Source organism: Dipodomys merriami, unplaced genomic scaffold, assembly GCF_024711535.1.
Source record: "Dipodomys merriami isolate MVZ:Mamm:240054 unplaced genomic scaffold, mDipMer1.0.p SCAF_45, whole genome shotgun sequence".
NCBI lineage: Eukaryota > Metazoa > Chordata > Mammalia > Rodentia > Heteromyidae > Dipodomys > Dipodomys merriami.
The window spans coordinates 5,598,907-5,613,339 of record NW_027206013.1 but is presented as its reverse complement, the minus strand read 5'-3'; the positions used below and the strand labels follow the sequence as shown (position 1 = coordinate 5,613,339).

At 43.2% G+C, this 14,433-nt stretch overlaps 1 protein-coding gene across 7 annotated transcripts in view; it reads left to right on the top strand.

Moving 5' to 3' along the window:
* The window catches only part of Depdc5 (DEP domain containing 5, GATOR1 subcomplex subunit), a 136,470-nt gene that overhangs the window by 45,595 nt on the left and 76,442 nt on the right, over positions 1–14,433 (top strand). For 5 of the 7 annotated variants that reach the window (XM_069994468.1, XM_069994466.1, XM_069994467.1 and 2 more), the window contains exons 19-24: positions 19–55; positions 552–672; positions 6,481–6,701; positions 9,105–9,308; positions 11,292–11,427; positions 13,181–13,278. In XM_069994468.1, coding sequence (XP_069850569.1) covers positions 19–55; positions 552–672; positions 6,481–6,701; positions 9,105–9,308; positions 11,292–11,427; positions 13,181–13,278 — 817 coding nt within the window. The remainder of the gene's footprint in view (positions 1–18; positions 56–551; positions 673–6,480; positions 6,702–9,104; positions 9,309–11,291; positions 11,428–13,180; positions 13,279–14,433) is intronic. The other 2 variants (XM_069994470.1, XM_069994469.1) reach the window with 1 other exon arrangement.

Below are 14,433 nucleotides of genomic sequence, written 5' to 3'. Positions count from 1 at the left end.
ATCTATTTAATTTTGTAGCCTGCCTCTGAGAAAGCAAAAAATGGCCGTGATACATGTGAGTATTTTTTTGAGATTTATCACTTTTAGAGTCAGCTTACACAAAACAAAATTATGTAGTCATTTAAAAAGGCTGACAGAAAAGTCAGGCAACCTAAGTTTCCTCTGTGACACCCATAGAAGGTTCCAAAGTCACATTGTGTTTTTTTTTTTCACCTTGTATTTTTATCCTGTCAACTGCATTGTAAATGATGATAAAACTTGTGGTTTTTCTTTTCCATAGGTCAATTGTAGGGATCAGGTAGTTTTAAATCACTAAGCCTTTAAAATAATGCTTCTCAAGAGGGATCACAGAAGAATGAGATGCTGTTAACACTTTGATTTACTGCTGTTTTTATGTCACTTTGACATTTAAGTCATTTAACTTCAACAAAGTGATAAATGAGTTATTATCCCACTTTTTCCACTGTGCCTTGCAGATTTGATGAAGACTCTCTACAAGCCTTTATCTGAAATGTGTTGGGATGACAAATTGTATTCTTTGTGTATTTCAGCTCTTGGGACTCCGAAAGAATCTGATAATGCCCTTCCCATCCAAGTAGATTATGAGGCCTATGATGCTCAAGTGTTCAGGCTTCCTGGCCCATCCCGTGCTCAGCGCCTCACCACCTGCAGGTGTTTTGCCAGATTCACTTGGGAACGCATGTATAAATTACTTAGTAAAACTTGAGGTTCATTCACTAGGGACCTTGATGAGAGCAACCATGAAAAATCTGTTTAACACTAGCCAAGCAGAAGGAAAGCCGTATCATTATGGATCCTGTTATCCAGCTGTTTGGTCTTTGTTTGAAGTTTCATCTCCAAGTAAGAAGGTCAGACTTCCTTAAGCCAGCAGGAACAATCCACAAATTCCAGAATTTTCCTCTCGTTGGGCTGGCAATAATACAAATCCCTAGGCTCAGAGTTTCTATTAGTTTTATTATTCCCAGAAGGCAAGAACTATTCCTCCTTTAAGTTATACTTTTAAAATTTGTTCTATTGCCAGATGTGCTCATGCCTATAATCCTAGCTACTCAGGAGGCTGAGATTTGAGGATTAAGGTTTAAAGCCAGCCTGGACAGAAAAAAATCTGTGAGACTCTTATCACCAAAAATGCCAGGAGTGGAGCCATGGTTCAAGTGGTAGAGCACTAGCCTTCCGCCAAAGAGATCAGGGACAGTTTCCAGGCCTCAAGTTCAAGCCCTAGTACTGACACATTTTTTGTTGTTGTTCTGTGGTGTTTTGGTTTATATAGCAGTTTCTAATTGTGATTGTTATATTTAACAACCTATTAACTTCTTGATCTTGTATTAAGAAAACCCTCACTGTCTTCTACCCCAAATTCTAGACATGTGTTTTGTATTTTCTTCATATTCATGATAGTTTTAGATGCTTGCTTTTTTTTTTTTTTATAGTATGGGCTTTGGACTCAGGGCCATATACTTGGTTGGTAGGCAGTCTACCACTGGAGCAATATCCTAGGCTCTTACTTTTTTTTTTTTGGTGCTAGTCCTGAGGCTTGAACTCAGAGCCTACGCACTGTCCCTGAGCTTTTGCTTAAGGCTAGCACTCTACCACTTGAGCCACAGTGCCTTTTCTGTTTATGTGGAATCTGAGGAATCGAACCCAGGGCAACATGAATGTTAGTCAAGCATTCTACCACTAAGCCACATTCCCAGCTCTAGCCCTTACTTTTTTGAGAGAGTTCCAGGCTATTAACTTGTAATTCTCTTACCTCAGTCTCCTAACCACTGGCATTAGAGAATATGAGCCACCACACTTGGCTGATAGTCTTGGATTTTATTTTCAGTTATGTAGAAATTCTTCTTTATGAACATGTGAAATAGGATTTTAGTTTATTTTTTTCTCAGTTGATCGGATATTAAGAGTCCATTTTCCAGTTTCCATTTTCCTAAGTCTACAAGTTTGAGGATTGCTGACTAAAACAATAATGTCTTTTTCTTTCTTCTTTTTTTTTTTTTTTTTCCAATTTGTTTTTGGCAGTACTGAAGTTTAATTGCTAGGCAGGTATTGTACTGAGGAACCATGCCTCCTGCCTATCTTTTGCTTATGTAGCAAATGAGGTTATATTGATTGCTTCCTGTCCTTTTCCCTCATCTAGTCCTAATATTTCATCAAAAGAATATGCTGGGCGCTGGTGGCTTGCCAGGCGCTGGTGCTTATGCCTATAATCCTAGCTACTCAGGAGGCTGAGGTCTGAGGATTGAGGTTCAAAGCCTTCCTGGGCAGGAAAGTCTGTGAGCCTCCTATCTCCAATTAACCACCAGAAAACTGGGGGAGTGGAGCTGTGGCTCAAAGTGGCCGAACAATAGCCTTGAGCAAAAAGCTCAGGGGAAGCACCAAGGCCCTGAGTTTAAGTCCCACGACCACCACTACCACCAACAACAAAAAGAATGTTTAGAGCCTAGAACAAGTTTGTTTACAGCAGCTCCATTACACATAGGTGCTACTTTTTGAGCTCAGTAGTAGCTATTTAGACACTTTTCTTCTGAATCTTTATTCGATTTTATGGTACTCAAGATTGAACTCAGGGCCTTGGGCATGGTAGACAGAGGCTCTACTACTAAGCTATATTTCCAGCCCAATTTAAAGACTTTTTTGGGATGGGAACTCTTACTATGTTGCAGTTTGCAAACTCCTGGGGTCAAGTGATCCTCCTGCTTCAGACCATGCCTGCCTACTCAGAACATCTCTATTTCTTGCTCATGGCTAAGTGTGTATGTGGGTGCCCAAATATTTGCTGTTGAAGTAAGTTATGTTGAAGTAAAGAACATATACTCACCACCTGAGATTTGTTTTCTGGCTCTCTTTATTTTCTGACTTGATAAAATCCTTTCGGAAGGAAAGAAACATCTCTAATGCCAGAAGAGCAGTCCTCCTGATAGTCTAACCTTTTCATTCTGAGGTTTTTACCTTCCTACTATATTTTTCAGATTTTACTCTTAGGGAAATTTTTGTGTGTGTGCCGGTCCTGGGGCTTGAAGTCAGGTCCTGGGTGCTGCCACTGAACTTTTGTGCTGAAGGCTAGTATTCTACTATTTGATCCACACCTCCACTTCTAGCTTTTTGGTGGCAGTTGGAGATACGAGTCTCACGGACTTGCCTGTCCACGCAGCTTCAAACTGTAACAATCCTCAGATCTCAGTAGCTAGGATTATAGCAGTAAGCTACCAACACCTGGCTGAGTTTTCTTTTTCTTTTTTCTTTTTTTTTTTTGGGGGGGGGTGTGCGGTTCTGGTCGTGGGGCCTGAACTCTGGGCCTGGGCACTGTCCCTCAGCTCTTCAGCTCAAGGCTAGCGCTCTACCACTTGAGCCATAGTACCACTTCTGGCTTTTTTATTTTCTGCTTATGTGGTGCTGAGGAATCGAACCCAGGGCCTCATGCATGCAAGGCAAGCGCTCTACCACTGAGCCATCTTCCCAGCCCACCTGGCTGGTTTTAATAAGAGTATTGTTTTTGAAACATATAAAAAATTTCAAACAAGTGCCCAATTCCTGGTATTTATTTTGCTGGGCTTTGACTTAGTCGTTTTTAAAGAATTAGACTATTTGAACTTTCTACTTCAGTCTATTCTACTTCAGATAAATCATACTTAAATTGACTAATACCCCAAACAGTTATCATCATGTTGCCAGTGTTGCCTCATCACTTCTATATTTTAAATTTTGGCTGGAGAATTTTCAAGTAGATCATGGGTATCTTTTTTGTTGTTGTTGTTGGTTGTGGGGCTTGAACTCTGGGCCTGGGTACTATCCTTCAACTCTTCAGCTCAAGTCTAGTGCTCTACCACTTGAGCCACAGTGCCACTTCTATTTTTCTGGTGATTAATTGGAGATAAGAGTCTCAGGGACTTTCCTACCCGGGCTGGCTTTGAACTGCAATCCTCAGATCTTAGCCTCCTGGCTAGGATTACAGATCTGAGCCACTGGTGCCTGGCTTTCAGTATTTTATTTTTATTTTTATTTTTTTTCCCCAAGATGAGGGTTTTTTTTGTTTGTTTGTTTTTGTTTTTGTTTTATTTTTTGGTCAGTCGTGGGGTCTGAACTCTGGACCTGGGCATTGTCCCTCAGCTCTTCACCTCAAGGGTAGTACTCTACCACTGGAGCCACAGTGCCACTTCCAACTTTTTCTGCTTATGTGGTGCTGAGGAATTGAACCCAGGGCCTCATGCATGCAAGGCATGTACTCTATCACTGAGCCACCTTCCCAGGCCCAAGATGAGGTTCTATGATATTGTCTAGGCCAGCCTCAAAGTCATGGGTTCAAGGAGTCCTTTTCGTTAGAAAATAAACAAACAAACAAACACCAAATCCCCCCCCCCAAAAAAAACAAAACAACAACAACAAAAAAACTAGGAACATAGGTACATGCCACGGTTCCCAGTTTGAATAAGAATTTCTTTTTTCTTTTTTTGCCAATCCTGGGGCTTGAACTCTGGGCCTGAGCGTTGTCCTAGACTCCTTTTGTTCAAGGCTAGCACTCTACCACTTGGGCCATAGTGTCACTTCTAGCTTTTTTTGTCATTAATTGGAGATAAGAGTCTCACAGACTTGACTGCCCAAGCTGGCATTGAACCATGATCCTCAGTTCTCTGCCTCCTGAGTAGCTAGGATTATAGGCATGAGCCACTGGTGACTGATTTTTTTTTTTTTTTTTTTTTTTTTTTTTTTGTCGGTCGTGGGGCTTGAACTCTGGGCCTGAGCGCTGTCCCTCAGCTCTTCAGCTCAAGGCGAGCGCTCTACCACTTGAGCTACAGTGCCACTTCCGGTTTTCTGGTGGTTTATTGGAGATAGGAGTCTCACGGTCTCTCCTGCCCGGGCTGGCTTTGAACCGCGATCCTCAGATCTCAGCCTCCTGAGTAGCTAGGATTACAGGCGTGAGCCACCAGCGCCCGGCTGGTGACTGATTTTTGAATAAGAATCTCTAAAAGAGTGTTTGCCTAGTGTGTGCAGGACTCTTGAGTTCAATACTTAGTATGCATGTACACACACACACACACAGAGCAGAAAAAGGAAGGAAAAGAAAACAAATGATCACAGTGCTATTATCACTTAAAACAACATTAAGACTAATGACCTAATGTCTTCTAATAGTGAGTCCACGCTCAGATTTCTCAAGTGTTTCACAAATGTTTTAGCAGTTGGCTTGAGTTGGGATCTAAAGAAGATCTACACATCATATTTGGTTATCTTCTCTTTGTTTCTAATGACAGTCTATTTCACATTTCACTTAGCTGATTGCTTCCTGTAATGTTTCCTGGATTTTCTATAAACTGGTTGTTATCATTAGAGGATTGATTAAAATTTGTTTCCAATTTGGGGGCAAGTAGACTCCTGTGTACTTTCTCTTGCATCCTACGGTGTCTTGTCTGCTTACCCCATTTTCAGTGATACAAGATTGAGCTGTAAATTCAGACTGGAGCAATCACTTCTTTATTTCTTTTCTTTTCTTTGGTGCTAGTCCTGAGGCTTGAAATCAGAGCCTGGGTACCGTCTATGAGCTTTTGTGCTTAAGGTTGACACTCTACCATTGAACCACAGTTCTACCTCTGGCTTTTTTTGGTGGTTAAATGGAGATAAGAGTCTCACAAGGCCAGGCTCTGGTAGCTCACACCTGTAATCCTAGCTACTCATGAGGCTGAGATAAGAGGATCTCGGTTCAAAGCCAGCCCAGGAAGGGAAGTCTGTGAGACTCTTATCTCCAATTAACTACCAGAAAACCGGAAGTGGGGTTGTAGCTCAAGTGGTAGAGCACTAGCCTTGAGCTGAAGAGCTGAGGGACAGTGCCCAGGCCCAGAGTTCAAGCCCCAAGACCACCAGGCTTTGCTGCCCAGGCTGGCTTTAAACCACAGTTCTCAGATCTCTGCCTCCTGAGTAGCTAGGATCATAGACTTGAGCAACCAGCACCTGGGGAGCAATCACTTCTTTACACTATGATCCTAGAACTGTGGTTAGTAGAGAACTAGCTTGTTTTCCCTTTCCCCTCTATTCTTTTCTCCACCCCTTCCCCTCCATCCCCCTTACACGATATCTTTTTTCTTTTTTTTGGGTCCGGTCATGGGACCTGAACTCTGGGCCTGGGCGCTGTCCCTAAGCTCTTCAGCTCAAGGCTAGTGCTTTACCACTTGAGCCACAGCGCCACTTCTGGCTTTTTTTTTTTTTTGCTTATGTGGTGCTGAGGAATTGAACCCAGGGCCTCATGCATGCAAGGCAAGCGCTCTACCACTGAGCCACCTTCCCAGCCCCTTACATGATATCTTAAGCTGGCCAAGGCCTAGTATCTTGTATTTCTCACTGATATATCATATTGGAGTTTTTGTTACTGGTTTCCTAAGTAACTTGAGCTGGTGGTGGGTTTTGAAGTTTTAGTTCAAGGTAAGACATCATCCCTTATTAAGTGGAAATTTGTCTCCTGCCTGGCAGGTCTGTGCGGGAGCGAGAGAATCATCACCGGAAAAGCATCAGCTCCTGTGACGTCTCATCTAGCCCTTCCCTGCAGAGTCGTGCAATGCCCACAGAGGAAGTGAGGAGTCAGGCTTCTGATGACAGCTCCCTGGGCAAGAGTGCCAACATCTTGATGATTCCACATCCTCACCTGCACCAGTATGAAGTCAGCAGCTCCTTGGGCTACACCAGCACCCGAGGTCAGAGTGCACAGCCAGACCGGGGTAGATTTGGGGACAGTTTACTTGCTATGGTGGGGCATGGGAGTGACAGGAAGTGGTCAGGATAGGGTATGAGTCCCATTTCTGAGTGATTTCCATGCCAGTGCAATGAATAGTAATCACATTAGATGTTGGGTATATGTAAACCATACCATTTTGTCTCTAACCTTTCACTCTATCACAGTAACTATATATCTTTCCTTATGTTAATGAAGAGCTTTTCTTAGAGCTAGGCACAAAAGGGTGTGCTTATCTCCTCTTCATTTTTATTTGTGCCACACTTAAAACAGTCTGTGTCCTGTGCAGTGGACTCCATATCACTCTTTTTGCACTCATGGATTCAACCACCTGTGGATTGAAGTATTAGAAAAAAACCTATGCCTCTATTGAAAATGTACAAATTGCTTTCCTTGCCATTATTCTCTAAACAATACAGCATGACAGCTGCTCACATTGTATTAGATATATAAGTCATCTAGAGATGATGTAAAATAGTTGTGTTTTTTTTGTTGTTGTTGTTGGTTACAGGGCTTGAATTAGGGGCCTGGGCGCTGTCCCTGCACTCTTCAGCTCAAGGCGAGTGCTCTACCTCTTGAGCCATAGTGCCACTTCCAGTTTTCTAGGTTTATTGGAGATCAGAGTCTCACGGATGTTTCTGCCCTGGCTTTGAACCGTGATCCTCAGATCTCAGCCTCCTGAGTAGCTAGGATTACAGACATGAGCCACTAGCACCTGGCTCTGTGAAACTTTTTTTTTGTTGTTGTTGGTCGTGGGGCTTGAACTCTGGGCCTGGGCTCTGTCCCTTCAGCTCAAGGCTAGCGCTCTACCACTTGAGCCACAGCGCCATTTCTGGTTTTCTGAGTGGTTTATTGGAGATAAGAGTCAGACTTTTCCTGCCCAGGTTGGCTTTTTTTTTTTTTTTTTTTTTGGGTCTGGTTGTGGGGCCTGAACTCTGGGCTTTGGGCACTGTCCCTCAGCTCTTCAGCTCAAGGCTAGCACGCTACCACTTGAGCCACAGCACCACTTCCAGCTTTTTTCTTTTTGCTTATGTGGTGCTGAGGAATTGAACCCAGGGCCTCATGCATGCAAGGCAAGCGCTCTACCACTGAGCCAACTTCCCAGTCCCCCTAGGTTGGCTTTGAACCATGAACCTCAGTTCTCAGCCTCCTGAGTAGTTAGTATTACAGGCGTGAGCCACTGGTGCCCAGCTCTTTTTTTTTTGTTGTTGTTGTTGGTTGTGGGGCCTGAACTCTGGGCCTGAGTGCTGTTCCTCAGCTCTTCAGCTCAGGGCTAGTGCTCTACCACTTGAGCCACAGCGCCACTTCTGGTTTTTTCTGCTTATGTGGTACTGAGGAATTGAATTCAGGGCCTCATGCATACGAGGCAAGCACTCTACCACTGAGCTATCTTCCCAGCCCTTGCTTGGCTCTTTTGCTTTTTATTTTTAATCTTGCCTGGTCAAAACCAGTGTATTCTTTTATAGTTTTGTTTGTTTTACCGTTACTGGGACCTGAATTTGGGATAAGTGCTGTCCCTTAGCTTTTTTCCCCTCAAGGCTGCCACTTTACCATTTGAGCTATAGTCACTTCTGTTTCTTTTCTTTCTTTTCTTTTTCTTTTTCTTTCTTTCTGTGTGTGTGTGTGTGTGTGTGTGTGTGTGTGTGTGTGTGTGTGTGTGTGTGTGTGTGTGTGTGTATGTGGTTAATTGGAGATAAGAGTCTTAGGAGGGCTGTGAAGGTGGCTCAGTGGTAGAGTACTTGCCTCGCATGCATCAGTTCCTGGGTTTGATTCCTCAGCAACACATAAACAGAAAAAGCTGGAAGTGGCGCTGTGGCTCAAGTGGTAGAGTGCTAGCCTTGAGCTGAAGAGCTGAGGGATAGCACCCAGGCCCAGAGTTCAAGCCCCATGACCAGGAAAAACAAAAACAAAAAAACAGTCTTAGGGACTTTTCCTCTGGGCTGGCTTTGAACGATGTTCCTAAGAAATCAGCCACCTGAGTAGTTAGGATTTACAGGTATGATCCACCTGTTTAATTTATTTTTTGTTCCTCTCATATAGAGAATGTACTCACTCCATCCCCAAGGCCACAACTTAAGTCCCCTGATGGAGTCATTGGATCTAGTTCAGATACTTGTCTCTCCCCATCAGGTTTGGGTCTGGCTTCATTGGGCCAGGTATTTAGGAATCATAATCCTTCTCTCTGGAATCTTTCAAAAGTAAACATATTTCACTTTTTTTAATGTCTTGACATTTTCACCTATTTCTCACTTGCTTGTATTTATAATATCCAACAATTCTTGTCAGCCTACCAGTCTGCCTGGTTCTGATTTCCTTGTAGCTTTGTGCTTTGTCTTTATGCCTCAACTCCATGCTTACTTGGCAGATGTCCTAGAGAACATGATGGAGCCACCGCAGCGCGACTCCAGTGCACCAGGGAGGTTCCACGTGGGCAGTGCAGAGTCCATGCTTCATGTTCGACCTGGTCTTTACACACCCCAGCGAGCACTGATTAACCCTTTTGCCCCCTCACGAATGCCCATGAAGCTCACATCTAACAGAAGGCGCTGGATGCACACGTTTCCTGTGGGTAAGTTGGGGGCTCAGGATAGAGTGCTGGACTAGGAGTTCTTCTCCTTGGTCAGCTGTGGTCAATGGTCAATGTGCCTCAACTTCTCTCAACCTCTGTGGCCCCACCAGTAACCATACCTACTTTGCTTATCGGGGGATGAAGATTCTTGAAGACATATTTGGGAATAGGCATTGACTAGTTAATTGTGTTAACATTAAGGACTTTTTGTTATTGTTGTTGTTATGGGGCCTGAACTCTGGGTCTGGGCGCTGTCCCTCAGCTCTTCACGTCAAGGCTAGCGCTCTATCACTTCAGCCACAGTGATTCCAGCTTTTTCTGCTTATGTGGTGCTGAAGAATCAAATCCAGGGACTCATCCATGCAAGGCAAGCACTCTACCATCACTTTTCCAGCCCACAACTTCTTTTTTTTTTTTTTTTCTTCTTCTGTTTGAAAAGGACCGTGTTTTATCTTAAGACTTAACTGATGCTCATTCCCCTCCATTGTTTTTTTTTTAATAGTTATGTTATTGTCTTGGTTATATAATTCTGTTGCTTTGTTTTCTCTCAGAGGTATCTGACAACTGAAGAAAAAGTTATTTTTAATCACAGTTCCTTCAGCCCATCCTTTTTGAACAGTTCTGTCCTTAAGAAGATGGCAGTAAGGTTTCATAAAGCTGTAGCTAAAATTAAACTTCAGTTAATGGGCTCTTGCTGAGCCTAGAAAGAACAGATACATTTAACTGTAAGGACAGGCTTTTTTTTTTTTTAAACATTGAGACCATCCTATTGAAGACTTAGAAATGTCTGGTTATTTCATTTTGTACTTACTTTTTGTTTTTACTGTTTAAAAGTTAAATAAATGAGAAACCCAAGCTGGTTCATTTGGCTATAATTGGGTATGGTTCCCAAATCACTCTTGCTCTTTTATCTTTGCTTTAATTATTATTACTCTTTTCTTTCTGGTATCTTTTTCTCTTGGTTGCTCTTCCTTTGAGATCTTCCTGCTTCTGTGCATTTCCTCCTTCCCGCTTCATGTCATCACTAAGATACAATCTCCAACCACTGTTGACTTGGTTTATCCTATTGCCTGGCTAACCCTCTAAATCCAAAGACGCTTTGCTGAGCAACTCAGCCTGTGTCTCTTCCTTTCCATTTTCACAGGCTCTTGCCTTTGTCACCTGCTCTCTTGGTCTCCTGCATACCTTTATTTCTTCTACTCAGATGGCCTTTCCTTCAATCCCTCTTAAGTTCAATAATTCTAAAATGTCTCTGTTTCTAGGAAGCTCGTTTTATTGCACATGACTAATTCTGATCTCTTCTAATCTTTCTTCTTTGCAGTTATATATCTCTTGCTTCATAGAGTCATACTTGTTGTTTTCTTAAGTATTAACAGAATCATGTGATGTTTCCTTCTCATGTACTTTGATTTATCCCTTCTATAGCTGTGTTTATCCACAATGTCTCTGTTTCTTTTGATATACTTGAGACAGAGGCCCCTAAAATATGCAATATTCTTCTTTTTTTCTTCTTTTCTTAGGCTGGTTCTGGGGTTTAAACTCAGGGTCTGTGCACTGTTCCTTAGCTCTTTCACTCCAGGCTAGTAGCCTACCCATTGAGCCATTGTTTTACTTCCAGCTTTTGGTGGCTGATTGAAGATAAGAGTCTTAAGGACTTGAGGCTGGCTTCGAACTGTAATCCTCAGATTTTAGCCTCCTGAGTAGCTAAGATTACAGGTGTGAGTCATGGGCTCCTGGTTGCTATAATATTCTTCACAAACTGATTTGAATGATAAATAGTAGGCCTCTGATAAGATGGGTCCTGCTTGGAGGAGGAGGTGTCCTTTGTGGCAGCCAGGGAGTCCCCTGTATAATGTTCCTCTGCAGTGTGCTCTTCATTATCTCAGACACCTGTATCCAGCAGCAGGAAACATGGGAGGTTGCTGTCAGTTGCAGCCCTAGCTATGGGTGGGAACAATGCTCAGTGGTTCTTTGTCTGGGTAGGACCATCCGGAGAGGCCATCCAGATTCATCATCAGACCCGGCAGAATATGGCGGAGCTGCAGGGCAGCGGGCAGAGGGACCCAGCTCACTCCTCTGCAGAGCTGTTGGAGTTAGCATATCATGAAGCTGCTGGAAGGTGAGGACATGCACAGGGCTCTGGAGGGTAACTTGAGAGCACTCTTTGAAAGCCAAGACAATGTGCAAACAGTCAGCTGACAAATGAAAAGAGAAGATGAGATCTGGGCTTTCCTTTGTCAATAGTGTCAGTCCTGTCCCTGGGCAAAGTACAAGACAAACAACCAGACATTTTTGCCTGTATTATCAATCTAGGCCCTGCTTTTTACATTTATATGTTGAGGTTACACTTTGTAAACCTCAAGCAAAGATTTCTTCCAAACCTCAAACAAGATGAAAAATGAGAGAACAAAAGAGTTGGAGTCTGGTGTGCTAAGGCATGTGGTTCATACTGCTGCTTTGGGCAGGCTTCCTATTACTATTATCATTTTGGTCATTGAGAAATTACACTGTTGAGTTCAGAATTTCTCAAGGGCTGTGCTTATAGAAACAACTCATTGAGAACCAGAGCTCTGAATATGTTACAAGGCAGCTAAAAGTTAGTGTAAGAAGAAAGTCATTTAAGCCTTGACAAACATGAGCTCAGGTTATACCCAGACTCTCTGTTCCTCTTTCTTTCTTCCTTCTTTCTTTCTTTCTTTCTTTCTTTCTTTCTTTCTTTCTTTCTTTCTTTCTTTCTTTCTTTCTTTCTTTCTTTCTTTCTTCCTTCCTTCCTTCCTTCCTTTCTTTTTTTTTTTGTTGGTCGTGGGGCCTGAATTCTGGGCCTGGGCACTGTCCCTCAGCTCTTCAGCTGTAGACTAGTGCTCTACCTCTTGAGCCTCAGCCCCACTTCCAGCTTTTTCTGCTTATATGGTGCTGAGGAATCAAACCCAGGGCCTCATGCATGCAAGGCAAGCACTCTACCACTGAGCCACCTTCCCAGCCCTGACTCTCTGTTCCTGAGTTGCTTTAGTACACACTTTGCAAAGAGCAGTCTTTGGTTCCTCTTTCAAATATGCCATATGGACAAGGACACTAAACAGAGCCTGGCCTTAGTCCCTATTCTGCCATATTAACTTTGGTATATCTATTCAAGTACCTCACATGCTTTTTTTTTTTTTTCTTTTTTCTTTTTGGTCGGTTGTGGGGGCTGAACTCTGGGCCTGGGTGCTGTCCCTCAGCTCTTCAGCTCCAGGCTAGTGCCCTACCACTTGCGCCACAGCACCACTTCCAGCTTTGTTCTGCTTATGTGGTGCTGAATTGAACCCAGGGGCTCATGCATGGGTGGCAAGCACTCTCCCACTGAGCCAATTTTCCAGCCCGCTTTTTTTTTTTTTTTGGCTGGTACTTAGGCTTGAACTTAGGGCCTGGGCATTGTCCTTGAGCTTTTTTGCTCTCTACCACTTGAGCCACAGCTCCACTTCTGGCTCTTTGGTTGGTTAACTGGAGATAAGAGTCTTAAGGTCTTTCCTAGCTGGGGTGGCTTTGAACTGCAATCTTTGGATCTCAGTCTCCTGAGAATTTAGGATTATAGGCATGAGTCATCAGCACCCCGCATCCTTTCTTATTAGTAGTGGGAAGACATCAGACAAAAGGCAAGTAATCTAACGTGACAGTGGGAAAGCAACCAGGGTACCAGGGAGAAGGCTAAAGCTGGCACATAGCGCATCACCACCTGATGTCTTAAGTCATGACTAACCAAGGGTTGCCAGCTTGTGTAGCTAAATATTCAGGCTTGTTTTTTCATGAGTCCTTTCCCTCCAGGGTACAGGGTAATCAGGAAAAAGAGGTGATGATGTGCTTTAAGCCTAGTGGCTGGGCTCTGTTCTCTGCAGGCACAGCACTACCCGCCAGCCTGGTGACGGCATGTCCTTCTTGAACTTCAGTGCAACGGAAGAGCTTTCTGTCAGCCTGCTTAGCAACAGTGGTGCAGGTAATTCATCCAAGAGGTAATAGAATTGTGAGGCTCAGAGCAGGCTTACATTTAGAAGTGACACAAGGGCCAGAGAAGCAGGGCCATGTCTATTTTGGGATCATTTGAGCCTCAATTTTGGGTGACCTATTTTGAAGCAGTGCTGTATAATGCATGGAATTATAAATGGGCTGCACATTTCATTTTTAGCTGAGAACATGTTGGTCAGGCCACATTTACCATTCTTCTGCGGGGGAGTCATGATTGAGAGCTGTGGGTGTTGAGGGTAATATGGACCAAGCAGGAGTGGTCTCTGTCTTAGAGGAATTTTTAGATGTTGGGGGTGAGGGAAGAAGCCCATTCTCATTAAATCAGGAGAGGCCCAAAGGGGCATGGTTTCAGTTATTCAGAAAGGAGAAGGTAACATGGTGGCTTAGAGAGGTGCATCTCAGCCTCAAAGGGTACAGTTTGCTTTGGGAGAATGGGAGGAAAAGATTTCAAGTACAAATCATGGGTGGTGGAGTATGAACTTGGTGTTTACTCTTTGCTGAAACACTTTTATATCTATTATCTATTTATATCTCTTAGATGAGACATCTGATCATCCCTGTAGGGAAATCTAAATGCATGATATATTTTATACCCAGGCAACTTAATGCCCAGAGATGGAAAGATGATACTAATCTTATCTCTTTCACCGGTAGCCAAGTATCCTGACTGAGACTGCTACCCTCAGAGTGCCATTAGTGGTATAGGGGAATATAGGTTTGTACAGATCGAAGCAAGTTCTCCTTTTAGAGTAGTGTCCTTTTAGTAGTGTCATTAAGATATATATATATATATATATATATATATATATATATATATAATTTTTTTTTTTTTTTGCCAAACCTGGGGCTTGAACTCAGGGCCTGGGCATTGTCCCTGAGCTTCTTGTACTCAAGGCTAGCACTCTACCACTTGAGCCACAATGCCACTTCTGGCTCTTTCTGTGTATGTGGTACTGAGGAATCAAACCCAGAGCTTACTAAGCCATATTCCCAGCCCCAACATAAATAATTTTTTGTAAGGTTTCCCCCCCCAGTGGAATTTTATTCCCAGTTGCCCCTCCCCAACTTGTACTCGGGATAAATCCCTTTCTTTAAGATACGCTTAGTTCCCAGAGGACACTAATTA